Source organism: Sphaeramia orbicularis, chromosome 17, assembly GCF_902148855.1.
Source record: "Sphaeramia orbicularis chromosome 17, fSphaOr1.1, whole genome shotgun sequence".
NCBI classification, from domain to species: domain Eukaryota; kingdom Metazoa; phylum Chordata; class Actinopteri; order Kurtiformes; family Apogonidae; genus Sphaeramia; species Sphaeramia orbicularis.
This window is the reverse complement of record NC_043973.1, coordinates 1315701-1332372: the sequence shown is the minus strand read 5'-3', so window position 1 is coordinate 1332372 and position 16672 is coordinate 1315701. Positions and strand designations below refer to the sequence as shown.

Genomic DNA, 16672 nt, shown 5'->3' with positions numbered 1-16672 from the left:
TCAGTCATATCCTCAGTATCACGCATCTGTAAGTCTTTCTGTCATTATCCATCTGAATCTCTTGCATTACAGTGAACAATTTCGAAGTGTCATCCACCGTAAACAAAACCCACACTGTGCGAACCTCCCAGCTGCCTGCAGCGGCAGCAGCAGCGTGAGCCTCCGTTTCCCACAATGAACGTCGCGACAAAAAATTCCGAAGATGCCCGAGTTATCTCCTGAATGTAAACACACGGGTTTTGTTTCTGGTGGATGGCACTAAGAAATTGTTCACTGTAATGCAAGAGATTCAGGAGAGTAATGACAGACAGACGAACAGATTCACGATACTGAGGATAGGACTGAGGATGGACAGATCTGAGGAAAAACTGGTCATGAAAGTCTCCAGCAGCTTTAAAAACAGGTGGGAAAAATATCATCATTCAAGAGAATAAAGTCATAATATTATGAGAATAATGTCGTCACATTTCAAGAATAAAGCAGAAGGATAAGAGAAGATTAGATGTTGCTACGTTAGTCCCACAAGGGGAAATTCCAAAATATTATGAGAATAACGTCGTAATTTAAAAACAGGTGGGAAAAATATCATAATTTACAAGAATGAAGTCGTACCCACTTGTTGCATAATGTAGAACTTGGATAATTTTGTGAGGTTCTACTTTCATTTGGGGTTTACGCACAAAGGCCAAATACTGAGCCTGTTAGCCCCGCCCACCATCAACACATTAGCATCAGTCGAAGGACTTTGAAGACAGTTCGCACATGTTTGAGTTTGTTTCGTTATAAGAATTGAACAGATTTGGAGCAAATGTCCTCTTATGTGGAGGAGGAACTGACTGGAAGTGGTCGACTGCAACGAGAAACTCTGTCATCAACAAGGCTAAAGGCGTACGATTTCGAAATTAGGACTTTTTAATCGCACTATTGCAAATTTATTTTAAAAATATTACAACTTTGATCTCATAAACGTACATTATTCTTGTTAAATTATGAGGGTTTTTTTGATAGAAAATGGGACAAATGGATTGGATTTATAAACAAAGACATCAGCGCTGAAATGGTCATGTGATGCCCTTATTTTCCTTTTATTGTATTGTTTATTATTTCTTTATTTATCTTTTGTTGAATACTGTAACCCTCAACTGGCCTTGCTGTTACTGTTTGTTGTATTTTATTTCCATTAACATGTGAAAAAGAAATTAGAAAAAAGTATGAGTTTTTTTAAATTTCGACTTTGTTCTCGAAATATTACGACTTTATTCTCGTACCGACAAGTGTTTTTATTTTTCCTATGTGGCCCTAAAATGCCGTCGTACAAGAACAGACCAGTGACCACCTTTTTTTTATTTCTTTTCTTTTTTTTTCAAAGCCTGAGACAAAACCTAATAGCAGGTCCAGGTGGACAGATTAAACGGCAGCAGAGGCTGACGGGTCTGAACTCAGAGAGAGGAACCATCTGACACATCCTGATAGAGCTGGTAAAAGTGAAGAGCAGAGCAGGACCAGGAGGGAGCGGGGTCGATACCAGGAGACGAAGACGGAACTGGGAGAGGAGGGGAGAGGGAGGAGGAAAGTCTGGAGGAGGTGAGGATGGAACTGGGAGAGGAGAGGAGAGGAGAGGAGAGAGGGAGGATGAAAGTCTGGAGGAGGTGAAGATGGAACTGGGAGAGGAGAGGAGAGGAGAGAGGGAGGAGAGAGGGAGGAGGAAAGTCTGGAGGAGGTGAAGATGGAACTGGGAGAGGAGGGGAGAGGGAGGAGAGAGGGAGGATGAAAGTCTGGAGGAGGTGAAGATGGAACTGGGAGAGGAGAGGAGAGAGGGAGGAGAGAGGGAGGATGAAAGTCTGGAGGAGGTGAAGATGGAACTGGGAGAGGAGAGGAGAGAGGGAGGAGAGGGAGGATGAAAGTCTGGAGGAGGTGAAGATGGAACTGGGAGAGGAGAGGAGAGAGGGAGGAGAGAGGGAGGATGAAAGTCTGGAGGAGGTGAAGATGGAACTGGGAGAGGAGAGGAGAGAGGGAGGAGGAAAGTCTGGAGGAGGTGAGGATGGAACTGGGAGAGGAGAGGAGAGGAGAGGAGAGGAGAGGAGAGGAGAGGAGAGGAGAGGAGAGGAGAGGAGAGGAGAGGAGAGGAGAGAGGGAGGATGAAAGTCTGGAGGAGGTGAAGATGGAACTGGGAGAGGAGAGGAGAGGAGAGGAGAGGAGAGGAGAGGAGAGGAGAGGAGAGGAGAGGAGAGGAGAGGAGAGGAGAGGAGAGGATGAAAGTCTGGAGGAGGGTGAGGATGGAGTGGAGGAATAGGGGAAAAAAGTTATGGGAGAAACATGTTTAAATGCTGTTAAATCCATCAGGAGGAGCTGAAAGTACGCTCAACACACTGTGTCTGAAGAACATGATTCAGTCTTATAGTATTATGGTCTGTCTTTTACATTTTTAAGTGAAAATCGGGTATTTTCCAACATTTAACGTTCTAATTATGTCATCGTCATCCCTCATTTATCCATATAGTTGTGATAGTCACTGTTGACTCTGGGACCAGGCCCCAGATAAGAGGAAGATGGATGGTATATGTGTTCTTTCAGTACCCTGGTGTATGTACTGTGTACTTGTATGTATTGTGTAGTTGTATATATTGTGTAGTTGTATGTATTATGTATTTGCATGTATTGTGTAGTTGTATGTATTGTGTATTTGCATGTATTGTGTATTTACATGTATTGTGTAGTTGTATGTATTGTGTATTTACATGTATTGTGTATTTACATATATTGTGTATTTGTATGTATTGAGTATTTGCATGTATTGTGTATTTACATGTATTGTGTAGTATGTATTGTGTATTTGCATGTATTGTGTAGTTGTATGTATTGTGTATTTATATATATTGTGTATTTACATGTATTGTGTAGTTGTATGTATTGTGTATTTACATGTATTGTGTATTTACATGTATTGTGTAGTTGTATGTATTGTGTATTTACATGTATTGTGTATTTACATATATTGTGTATTTGTATGTATTGTGTATTTGCATGTATCGTGTATTTACATATATTGTGTATTTGCATGTATGGTGTATTTGTATGTATTGTGTATTTGCATGTATTGTGTGTTTGCATGTATTGCGTAGTTGTATGTATTGTGTATTTACATATATTGTGTATTTGCATGTATTGTGTATTTGTATGTATTGTGTATTTGTATGTATTGTGTATTTGCATGTATTGTGTATTTACATATATTGTGTATTTGTATGTATTGTGTATTTGCATGTATTGTGTATTTACATATATTGTGTATTTGTATGTATTGTGTATTTGTATGTATTGTGTATTTGCATGTATTGTGTATTTGTATGTATTGTGTATTTGTATGTATTGTGTATTTGCATGTATTGTGTATTTGCATGTATTGTGTATTTGTATGTATTGTGTATTTGCATGTATTGTGTATTTGTATGTATTGTGTATTTGTATGTATTGTGTATTTGTATGTATTGTGTATTTGTATGTATTGTGTATTTGCATGTATTGTGCATTTGCATGTATTGTGTATTTGTATGTATTGTGTATTTGTATGTATTGTGTATTTGTATGTATTGTGTATTTGTATGTATTGTGTATGTGTATGTATTGTGTATTTGCATGTATTGTGTATTTGTCTCAGATTGACGTAAACATGTTTTTAATATCGCTATATTTTGTTCAACAGCTTTTCAATGTCCATGTTGGTACTAAAACAGTTTTGGTCTGTAGATCTAATTTCTTTTTTTTTTTTTTTTTTTTTAACTTAACTGTCGATCTCATTTCTTTCTTTCTTTTTTTTTACTTAAGTGCAGATCTGATTTCCATGTGCCTGACAGCTGCACAGAGGGTGGATTTTAATTTTGGATAACTTTTCATCACAGATGGTGAGCTGCCAGGTGTGACTGATAGCTAGCAGATTTTCCTGACAGCTCTACTGTAGTTAAGGTTGACAAGTTACACAAACAAGACAGACGTTTAACAGTACCTAATTCTAAACTCTGAACAGTACAATAGACACAGTCAAATGGAGTAACAGGACCAAACTGAGGATTAAAAACAAATATGTGTTTGATGATAAATGATTTCTATATTTTTAATTTCAATGTTAAGCTCAATTTGAAAGAAATATCAAACAAATGATATTAAAGCATTCTGTTGTGACTCAAAATACTGTTTTCCTCCTAAAAACAAACAAAAAACAAAAACACACACTGAGAATACTCAGTAGTCACTTTTCCATTGACCCTCAAATTGTGCGAACATAACTTACACATAAAAATTTGCCTGATGGAAAAACGACAATTTTGCCAAAACTCTTGTTCTTCGATGAAAAGCTTTTACTCTTGCAAGAGGTGGTTTTTCAGACGTAGTGAAATTGGTATGTTGTGCAAAACTGCAACTAGAGTCATGTGAACAAAAAAAAACGAACGTTGATGGATGTTACAGTAAGTGAAGAAGAGTTTTAAAACAAACATGGTGTATGTGTGGACACACCAGGAGACCCAGGTATTTTTGAATCTAGTATGACAGAGCACTATAGAGTTTATATATCTGTAAATCAACGTGATATTGTGACATTGTATGTGTTTGTCGCCATATTTATGGAATGCCTTGTGACATCTCGTGATAATAAATAAACAAATCATCGCATTTGTAATTTAATGGAAAAACCGACATTACGCACTTCTGTTTTTTCAACATTTAGTAAATATCGGTAAAGTTTTGCGCAGATGTCCAATGGAAAAGTGACTCATGTAGCCTAAATTCTGTGGAGTAGTAGTTCCAAACACTCCAGAAAACAGTACGGTCCTGGTAAGTCTATTATTAGGAAATGGCTACTGCAACAGTACTGTGGCACGAAATATCAGTTTGTCTATTATCACAGAGCCAATCAAACTGTGACAAGTTGGTTAAGTTTCACCAAGCACAACCCCCCCCCCCCCCCCCCCCCCCATCATGCCTATTAGCTTCCACATACACCCCGGAAATTGTCATTCAATCATCCCATTCGCTCACAGTTGACAGCAGATTTGAAATACCCCACATCCACATTCCACATTGAGCACGGCACAGAACAGACAGTGTCGAACGTGTCGGAGCGCCCGCTCATAGACCTGGCTCAGTACGGCAGTTTAACCCCACTACTACGTCCACTTAATCGTCCATATCGCTTCCATACCACATTCATCTCCGTTCCGTTCCCCCGCTGGTTCATCTCATCTCCTCATTCCTCTGCGTCAGAGGCCGGTCATCTCCCCATACCAGTACTCCAGCAGCCATAACCTGGACCGGGTCCCAGACTGACTGGACTGGACTGACTGAATGACAGGACTGTGAGGACAGGGCATGAGTAAAATCTTTTTGTTTTTTTCTCAAAGCCCCAAAAATTGAACTGTGTGCTTGTTTTTTTTTTGTTTGTTTTTTTAAGAATGACTGAGATGAACTGGATTTTTTTTCTTTCTTCTTTGTTCTGAGACTGTGGAATGCCTGGAGTGGAATTTTTTGTTAAAACAAACTGAACTGTATTTTTTTTCCTTTTTCTTCTAAAGACTGATATAAAACCAGAGCGGAAATTTTGTGTTTGATTTTACTTGGTTGGTGGATTTTTTTCAGTTTGGACTTTGGGGGGAAACTGAATTAGTGTGTTTTTGCATTAATTGTTCAATACATGATTTTGAATTTTAGTTGGTTTAAATGTGTGAATTATTTTCTTGTCATTTAATGTGTAGGGTGTTTGTTTCATTTAAACTTGCATCCTTTGTGTAGTCTGAGGTACAACAAACAGACAAAAAGTAAATAACCAAAAACAAAGACTGAAGCATACAGAAAAGACTGAATTAAAACGACTAACTGTCTTAACATATTAAAGGCCAGGACAGAGACCTGGCTGGCACCCCTTGAAAATCAATATATATAAAATAATATAAAAAAAATTAAATAATGCGTTGAACTCAAACTGTCACAAAATGATCTGTATTCTCCACTCTGAACATTCTCTCAGTGACTGGGCCTGGAGGTGGCTGTGGACTCTGGTGGCTGTGGCGCCGTCCTTCACTGGGGTCTGCTCCGTTCTGGTGGGTGGGGGTCCCAGTTGGCCCTCTCCCACTGGTTGGGATGCGGCGCTGTGTCGCCAGCGCCTTGTTGCCGGGGTCGGCGGCTGCCTCCTGGTGCAGATGGCTTCCTGAGACAGCGCCTCCTCTTTTACTTTTACTTTCTGATCCTCTCGCACTCAGTCTTTTTAAGTATGTGTGCGTGTGTGTGTGTGTGTGTGACTGGGTGTGTGTGTGTGTGTGTGTGTGCGTGAGTGGGTGGGGGGTGGTACTGATTTTTAAACTTATATGTAAAGCACTTTGTGCTACATCCTTAATGTATGAAAAGTGCTATATAAATAAACATTGATTGATTGACTGATTTATATTCATCAAAAACCCGGGCAAATTCTTTATATGAGGCAAAACAGTTTCGTGTTGTTTACCTGCACACTGAAACTGAAAGTGTGAATAGGTGCACGTAGAGATGGGAATGAAGAACTGGTTCTTTTTGAGAACCGGATCCCAGTAGCTCGATTCCTTGGAATCGTTTGCCTGCTTAACTATTCTGCTTATCGATTCCGCCTTCAGTGCACATGCGTGATGACATCACATGTACCCTGCATTGTTTTGGTCAGAACGAAGCCAACATGGTGTTGAGGCAGAAACGGTCTAAACAGACCACACCAGGTCCAAACAGACCACACCAGGTCCAAACAGACCACACCAGGTCTAAACAGACCACACCAGGTCCAAACAGACCACACCAGGTCCAAACAGACCACACCAGGTCTAAACAGACCACACCAGGTCCAAACAGACCACACCAGGTCCAAACAGACCACACCAGGTCCAAACAGACCACACCAGGTCCAAACAGACCACACCAGACCACACCAGGTCTAAACAGACCACACCAGGTCTAAACAGACCAGACCAGGTCCAAACAGACCACACCAGGTCTAAACAGACCACACCAGGTCCAAACAGACCACACCAGGTCCAAACAGACCACACCAGGTCCACTGGAACTCTGTCAAAGCTTCCATTTCTTCTAAAGGGTGGAATCCCTCCAATCTGCTCAAACATTTGTCCACAGCATGTGATTCATTTACAGGAATGTCATGTATTTGATTCTCTACTCAGCGGCGCTTGTGAATCTAGCGGCAGAGTGAACACCAGGCCGTCATCTGGGCCCAGTTCTGGTTCCGGTGCGGGCAACAAACGTCGTACCCCCTCAAATACAAGTTTCTGAAGGTAGGGGAAAGGAAATGAGCTGCACAACAACGGGAGATGAGCAGAGTCGAACTGGTTCCGCAGAGTGGAAATGTGGCAATAGAGGAATTAGTGAAGCATCTGGAGTTTCACTTTCACTGTACCCCAACCCCCCCCCCCCCCCCCCCCCCCCCCCAAACTGGGCCTGGTGTCATCTGTTCTTATTATTTGTACATACTGTATATGTTCTATTTTCTGTGCAGATGCAAATATAAAAGACAGCTAATGCAAACACATCTGTTTGTACTCTTTTATTCCCTCAGCCTAAGAGAATCAATAAGAGAATCGATAAGGAATTGGATCGATAAGCAAAATTGATAATGAAATCGGAATTGTTAAATTCTTATCAATTCCCATCCCTAGGTGCACGGACCAGCTTCTGGTCACTGGCACATGGCATGTACAACTCTTATTACTACAGTACTGTGTCAGCAGGATGACAGGTGCTGATTGGCTCTGTGGTAAAGTAGTCCCACAGTACTGTGCCAATAGCTGCTTCAATATTATCAATAAGCACAAATGAGAAATCCCCTTTGACTGGGTCCATTATGGCTGACACACAGTCCCACTGGACGATCCACTGAGTTCAGGTTAGCATGGTTCAACTAGAGTTAGCCTCATTTTACCTGTTGAAAGCCTCTTAAAGTGTCTCCTGTCTGTCAGTGTAAGAAATAACACTGCAGTCTTTGTGTGTGTGTGTGTGTGTGTGTGTTTTTGTGGTACAGATGAAACCTCTCTCAGTTCAGATCTGGATTCTTTTCCACTAGTTGGTGACCTGTGTTCTATATCAATAATCATGAAGCCCTGGTCTCAGTTACAGCATTGTACAAAGAGGAAGGAAAAGCTAAGAAGAAGACGGTGAGGGAAACAGAAGCAGAAGAGTGTTTGATGTTGAGGGGGAACGGGATGAGAGAAGAGGATAAGAGACCTGCTTAAAAGAAGCTTTCCATAAATAATAGAAGACGCTTAACCTCGAGTCTGGATTCACCTGAAGGAAAGAAGGTAAGAGGATGTGGAAGAGGCCTCATAAAAATCCACTTCATCCTAAACATGTGAACACTACAAGAAAAATGTGGGATATCAAAGGTCCAGAGGGGAGGGGTTTCAGCTCAGGCAGAGTGGTAGAGAAAGCAGAGTTACCACACTTCCATAGACTCCTATTGTAAAAAAAAATGGAAAATGAAATATGGACCTACTTCCTGGTTCTGGAGGCGGGGCCAATAGTTCCAAACATTGACAGCATCAGAACCAAGGTTCTAATAGTTTTGAATTTTTCATTATAGTTTAGCTTTATTTAGTTTTGACTTTTCTTTCTCTAACTCAGTTTTAATTCGTTTTTAGAGCAGGTTTGCCAGTTTTTATTAGTTTTTGTTTTCTTCTAAATGCTTAGTTGAAGTTTTGTCTTAGTATTAATTTTAGTTGGTGACCCCTGGACTAATGTGTGGTTTCTTTGGTTTATATTTACCTCTAATAACCCACTCACTGCTGTCTGTCCCATAGAAGAACAGGACAGTGCGTCATTTGTTTGGAACTATTGAGGCTTACATGAACCACCTGGTCACCATAGCGGCGACATCAAAGTGTGTCACAACTGTCTCTGTCTAAGGCTCTGAGTGCAGGTAGATGAAAAGATCAAAATAAGTCAGAACCTCCTCTTTAAGCTTCAACATTTCTACCACATAAGTGTCTTCAGAATCCCAGTGTTGTGTTGGTGGTTCTGACCGTGTTTGTTGACGAGCAGAGCCAGGTACTCTCTGTAGTAGGAGCTGACGTAGAGCAGCAGAGCCGGACTCTGGAAGGTCCTGAAGCTCAGGGACACGTTCTCTCCTTTCAGGGTCATGTCGGAGTAGATGGAGGATGGGAGGGCGCTGTTGTTCCTCATCAGCTCATACGGCTCCTTGAAGGTGTAGCTGACGGACGTCCCCGCCTTGAAACTAGCCGACACCTCTGAAAGAAAAAACCCCACCACCACAGAGAAGAAAACCTGATTCACCAGATGGAAATCATCTAAGTACAGTTTAGAGCTTCAACCGATTAATCAGTTAGGTGCTTGAAGCCAATGCAAAAATTCCCGATTCGAGTAATCGACTTGAATTGATTGAAGGGAAATATTCTATTGCAGTTTTCCTGAACTGAAGCTTCTTTGTGCGTCACAATAAGCGTCCATGTGAAACACAACAGTGGAACCAATGTTTAACAGCAGAGAAATGAAGGAAACGAAGCTTTGATTCAGGAGAACTGTGGTTGAATGATTTTTTTGGATCACTTTGAGTCGATTAATCGGTTGCAGCTCTAGGACGGTTAAATATAGAGACAAATCTGTTTGGGAACTGACACAAAAGTAACACTGGGTCTTTATGGGTTAAACCACCAAGATGTGATTTTCAGCATTCAAGGTCTGGAGCAAAAATATTGCATTAACCATTTAGGAAATACAACAGCAACAACTGACTGATAAACACCTGTGTGCAGATGGGTCCTATTCTGGTTATTCTATGACAAATGAAGCAGATTAAAGGTCTGGAGCAGATTTCACATGTTGAATTCACATTTGGTAGCTGTTCACTGGAATTCTCATATAAGATCCATAGAGTTGTCAAAAAAAACAAAAAAAACAAAACAAAGGGCCATCAGTGCCTTCACTGTCTTAGAAAACTGGCACACTTCCACATTGACCGAACCATTTTAACTTTGTTTTATCGTTCCTTTATTGAGTCTGTTTTATCTTTTTGCCTGGTGGCATGGTTGCAGAGAAAAACTCACTGAATTAAATAGTCAGATGGTCCAGTCGCCTGATTGGTGAGTCCCAGTCTTATCCCGCCTCCCTGTCCACTAAACAGGTCCAGAGGATGGATTCATTAATTCTTAATGACTCCCATCCTTTACCAGGTGAATTTCAGCTCCTTTCCTCTGGATGGAGGTTTGTAGTTCCACGTGCAGGACACAGCGTTTAGAAAAACAGTTTTGTTCCTGTCGCCGTCACTGAGTTCAAGAAGAAAGAGTGACATTGCACTGTATTTACTTATTTTAGTTATTTATTCTATTTCTTTGCTCTATTTATTTATTGTGACTTCTAATTTTTAAATTTTATGTTCTTTTCCTGGTTTTTATCCCAGACTGTTTTTTTTTATCTTCTTGAGGTTTTTCATTGTGTTTTATCGCATCTTGTTTTTATTTATTTGATCTTTTTTTTTTTTTTTATTCTTTTACTTATCCATGCTGCTATACTGTTGAATGGTGGAACACTGAGCACTTTTTGTCTTGACACTCAATCAAGTACCTGCTGAACAGGTTCAATGTGTGTTTTGTTGTAATGTCGAAAGCAATCATTGTGTCTGCAAAACAAATCTACCCACAGGTACAAATAAAAGAACCTTCAACCTTCAACCTTGTCAGTGCAAGAGGAGGAGGACAAAGAGTAGTTCAGCTGAAAAAACAGAACTAATGCATCTATTCGAGATAAAGTTAAAACTTCAGGAGTGGAAAATGGATAGATATCAGCTCTGAAATTACACTACTATGAGCTATTTTTGTTCCTTATCATTAAATTTGTCCAAACAAATGTACCTTCAGTTGGACCAGGCATTAAAATGAACAAGAAACTGAAGAAAACTAGGGGTGGTCTAGTCCTTTTTTCTTTGACTGTATGTGGTGTACCTGTGGTGCAGAACACCCCCTATAGACTGTATGTGTGTGTACCTGTGGTGACGAACACCCCCTATAGACTGTATGTGTGTGTACCTGTGGTGCAGAAAACCCCCTATAGACTGTATGTGTGTGTACCTGTGGTGCAGAACACCCCCTATAGACTGTATGTGTGTGTACCTGTGGTGCAGAACACCCCCTATAGACTGTATGTGGTGTACCTGTGGTGCAGAACACCCCCTATAGACTGTGTGTGTGTGTACCTGTGGTGCAGAACACCCCCTATAGACTGTGTGTGTGTGTACCTGTGGTGCAGAACACCCCCTATAGACTGTATGTGGTGTACCTGTGGTGCAGAACACCCCCTATAGACTGTATGTGTGTGTACCTGTGGTGCAGAACACCCCCTATAGACTGTATGTGGTGTACCTGTGGTGCAGAACACCCCCTATAGACTGTATGTGTGTGTACCTGTGGTGCAGAACACCCCCTATAGACTGTATGTGTGTGTACCTGTGGTGCAGAACACCCCCTATAGACTGTATGTGGTGTACCTGTGGTGCAGAACACCCCCTATAGACTGTATGTGTGTGTACCTGTGGTGCAGAACACCCCCTATAGACTGTATGTGTGTGTACCTGTGGTGCAGAACACCCCCTATAGACTGTATGTGGTGTACCTGTGGTGCAGAACACCCCCTATAGACTGTATGTGTGTGTACCTGTGGTGCACAACACCCCCTATAGACTGTGTGTGTGTGTACCTGGTGTTGCAGAACACCCCCTATAGACTGTGTGTGTGTGTACCTGTGGTGCAGAACACCCCCTATAGACTGTGTGTGTACCTGTGGTGCAGAACACCCCCTATAGACTGTATGTGTGTGTACCTGTGGTGCAGAACACCCCCTATAGACTGTGTGTGTGTGTACCTGTGGTGCAGAACACCCCCTATAGACTGTGTGTGTGTGTACCTGTGGTGCAGAACACCCCCTATAGACTGTATGTGGTGTACCTGTGGTGCAGAACACCCCCTATAGACTGTGTGTGTGTGTACCTGTGGTGCAGAACACCCCCTATAGACTGTATGTGGTGTACCTGTGGTGCAGAACACCCCCTATAGACTGTGTGTGTACCTGTGGTGCAGAACACCCCCTATAGACTGTATGTGGTGTACCTGTGGTGCAGAACACCCCCTATAGACTGTATGTGGTGTACCTGTGGTGCAGAACACCCCCTATAGACTGTATGTGTGTGTACCTGTGGTGCAGAACACCCCTATAGACTGTATGTGGTGTACCTGTGGTGCAGAACACCCCCTATAGACTGTGTGTGTGTGTACCTGTGGTGCAGAACACCCCCTATAGACTGTATGTGGTGTACCTGTGGTGCAGAACACCCCCTATAGACTGTGTGTGTACCTGTGGTGCAGAACACCCCCTATAGACTGTATGTGTGTGTACCTGTGGTGCAGAACACCCCCTATAGACTGTATGTGTGTGTACCTGTGGTGCAGAACACCCCCTATAGACTGTATGTGTGTGTACCTGTGGTGCAGAACACCCCCTATAGACTGTATGTGTGTGTACCTGTGGTGCAGAACACCCCCTATAGACTGTATGTGGTGTACCTGTGGTGCAGAACACCCCCTATAGACTGTATGTGGTGTACCTGTGGTGCAGAACACCCCCTATAGACTGTATGTGTGTGTACCTGTGGTGCACAACACCCCCTATAGACTGTGTGTGTGTGTACCTGGTGTTGCAGAACACCCCCTATAGACTGTGTGTGTGTGTACCTGGTGTTGCAGAACACCCCCTATAGACTGTGTGTGTACCTGTGGTGCAGAACACCCCCTATAGACTGTATGTGTGTGTACCTGTGGTGCAGAACACCCCCTATAGACTGTGTGTGTACCTGTGGTGCAGAACACCCCCTATAGACTGTATGTGTGTGTACCTGTGGTGCAGAACACCCCCTATAGACTGTGTGTGTGTGTACCTGTGGTGCAGAACACCCCCTATAGACTGTATGTGTGTGTACCTGTGGTGCAGAACACCCCCTATAGACTGTATGTGGTGTACCTGTGGTGCAGAACACCCCCTATAGACTGTATGTGTGTGTACCTGTGGTGCAGAACACCCCCTATAGACTGTATGTGTGTGTACCTGTGGTGCAGAACACCCCCTATAGACTGTATGTGGTGTACCTGTGGTGCAGAACACCCCCTATAGACTGTATGTGGTGTACCTGTGGTGCAGAACACCCCCTATAGACTGTATGTGTGTGTACCTGTGGTGCACAACACCCCCTATAGACTGTGTGTGTGTGTACCTGGTGTTGCAGAACACCCCCTATAGACTGTGTGTGTGTGTACCTGGTGTTGCAGAACACCCCCTATAGACTGTGTGTGTACCTGTGGTGCAGAACACCCCCTATAGACTGTATGTGTGTGTACCTGTGGTGCAGAACACCCCCTATAGACTGTGTGTGTGTGTACCTGTGGTGCAGAACACCCCCTATAGACTGTGTGTGTGTACCTGTGGTGCAGAACACCCCCTATAGACTGTATGTGGTGTACCTGTGGTGCAGAACACCCCCTATAGACTGTGTGTGTGTGTACCTGTGGTGCAGAACACCCCCTATAGACTGTATGTGGTGTACCTGTGGTGCAGAACACCCCCTATAGACTGTGTGTGTACCTGTGGTGCAGAACACCCCCTATAGACTGTATGTGGTGTACCTGTGGTGCAGAACACCCCCTATAGACTGTATGTGTGTGTACCTGTGGTGCAGAACACCCCTATAGACTGTATGTGGTGTACCTGTGGTGCAGAACACCCCCTATAGACTGTATGTGTGTGTACCTGTGGTGCAGAACACCCCCTATAGACTGTATGTGGTGTACCTGTGGTGCAGAACACCCCCTATAGACTGTGTGTGTGTGTTCCTGTGGTGCAGAACACCTCCTATAGACTGTATGTGTGTGTACCTGTGGTACAGAACACCCCCTATAGACTGTATGTGTGTGTACCTGTGGTGCAGAACACCCCCTATAGACTGTATGTGGTGTACCTGTGGTGCAGAACACCCCCTATAGACTGTGTGTGTGTGTACCTGTGGTGCAGAACACCTCCTATAGACTGTATGTGTGTGTACCTGTGGTACAGAACACCCCCTATAGACTGTATGTGTGTGTACCTGTGGTGCAGAACACCCCCTATAGACTGTATGTGGTGTACCTGTGGTGCAGAACACCCCCTATAGACTGTATGTGGTGTACCTGTGGTGCAGAACACCCCCTATAGACTGTATGTGTGTGTACCTGTGGTGCAGAACACCCCCTATAGACTGTGTGTGTGTGTACCTGTGGTGCAGAACACCCCCTATAGACTGTATGTGTGTGTACCTGTGGTGCAGAACACCCCCTATAGACTGTATGTGTGTGTACCTGTGGTACAGAACACCCCCTATAGACTGTATGTGGTGTACCTGTGGTGCAGAACACCCCCTATAGACTGTGTGTGTGTGTACCTGTGGTGCAGAACACCCCCTATAGACTGTATGCGGTGTACCTGTGGTGCAGAACACCCCCTATAGACTGTGTGTGTGTGTACCTGTGGTGCAGAACACCCCCTATAGACTGTATGTGTGTGTACCTGTGGTGCAGAACACCCCCTATAGACTGTATGTGTGTGTACCTGTGGTGCAGAACACCCCCTATAGACTGTATGTGGTGTACCTGTGGTGCAGAACACCCCCTATAGACTGTATGTGGTGTACCTGTGGTGCAGAACACCCCCTATAGACTGTATGTGTGTGTACCTGTGGTGCAGAACACCCCCTATAGACTGTATGTGTGTGTACCTGTGGTGCAGAACACCCCCTATAGACTGTATGTGTGTGTACCTGTGGTGCAGAACACCCCCTATAGACTGTATGTGGTGTACCTGTGGTGCAGAACACCCCCTATAGACTGTATGTGTGTGTACCTGTGGTGCAGAACACCCCCTATAGACTGTATGTGGTGTACCTGTGGTGCAGAACACCTCCTATAGACTGTATGTGGTGTACCTGTGGTGCAGAACACCCCCTATAGACTGTATGTGTGTGTACCTGTGGTGCAGAACACCCCCTATAGACTGTATGTGTGTGTACCTGTGGTGCAGAACACCCCTATAGACTGTATGTGGTGTACCTGTGGTACAGAACACCCCCGTATACGCCGACGGCCCACAGTGGCACTGGAACCCGTTGTCTCTCTCCACGCAGCGGCCCTGGTTCTGACACAGCGACCCGTAGCTGCTGCAGTGACCCGGGCAGCCGGGCCGGACCCCAGGGGTGATCTGGGCCCTCTCCTCCAGGTCCAGGGTGACACCGTTCAGCTGCAGAGAGCGAATGCAGCCCCGGAAGCCCTTCTGTCTGGACGCAGTTCCCCCTGAACAAACACAAGGACATGGAACACTGAGCAACCCACGCACACATTAGGTCAAGTTTACAATCCAGGTTTGGAGGTAAAAGCTGTGTTTGGAAGGGTAAGGCTAGGTTTAAGAAGTCAGTGGATTATATAAAATACATATAAAAGCTCAGATTACAGTTGAAGGTTATATCAAAAACAGGGAAAACTGAAGACAAAGTGTCGTTTTCAGTCCAATCTGTCGTTAACTGAACATAAACCCAGTGTGTCCATCCACTGCCACTGATCCAACTCCATGGGTTTGACTGGTGAATCAGTGTTGTAGAAGATGATGGTGTTGCCATGGTAACTACAGAGCCTCTGAACGTCCAAATGGGTCATATCTGATGATCATGAACAGATGAATAACTGTATTTTACACCAATTATGTACATGTATTAACAGGATTAGTGGATCAGAAGTTCCTAAACATTACACAGTAACAGATCAGTTTAATTGGCAGTGGGTATTTGGGTCTGTACGGATTCAAATCAAACCTCTGAGAATAAAGACACTGTTAACATCCTGGTATTTGTACCGTATCCACCGTCTTTGTTCAAGCTTTCCTTCTGTGTTGACAGTCTCTATTCTTTCTCTCTGGATTGTTTTTATTTCATCTCATCATCTACTGCACATCCACATGTCGACTGCGCTGCTAAAAGCAGCAGACTGTCAACACTGCTCATATGAAATGTCACTGTGAAATGACAACGTGGCAAAAAGCTGTGGGTGGAAAACACATCTGGGGAGGCCACTTTCATAAGCTGCTTTTAAGTCTGCCCATATGACATCCATCTGCACAGCAACGGGCTAACAAGGCAACCAGCTGCCACGCTCAATGAACGTCTGACAATGGCTGCAAATACTGGACACAAACCAACACCCCCACCCCCCCACTGTGACTCACCCACATTTGATCACGTCTTTCTATTAGCATAGCCGTAAAACTTCTCAGAATAAAACATGCAATTGTCATTTATACACAGTACAAACTGTTTTCACATAGTCACACTTCAAACCTTTAAATGGTTTTCCCTGAGGATGTGATGGAACCCATACAGACCCACTGCTCCTGTTCAGTGTCTCATTTCTCTGGATTTGATTTTTCTTAAGTGATTTATCACCTTTTATTAGAATATAATCCTGCTGTATTTTGCATTTTTTCAGTGAAAATCAGTTTTTTTTCCCTGATTTTTAGCTTACTGACCAACAGGCCCTAAGCTACTGTCGTCATGCGGCATCCGTCTGTTGTC

At 43.4% G+C, this 16672-nt stretch overlaps 1 protein-coding gene across 1 annotated transcript in view; it reads right to left on the bottom strand.

Annotated features, from left to right (window-relative positions):
• LOC115436826 (contactin-associated protein-like 4) overlaps positions 1–16672 on the bottom strand; it is a 262042-nt gene that overhangs the window by 43324 nt on the left and 202046 nt on the right. The window contains exons 18-19 of the mRNA XM_030159784.1: positions 15162–15401; positions 9045–9269 (exon numbers count right to left, since the gene is read on the bottom strand). Of these exons, the coding sequence (XP_030015644.1) occupies positions 9045–9269; positions 15162–15401 (465 nt within the window). The remainder of the gene's footprint in view (positions 1–9044; positions 9270–15161; positions 15402–16672) is intronic.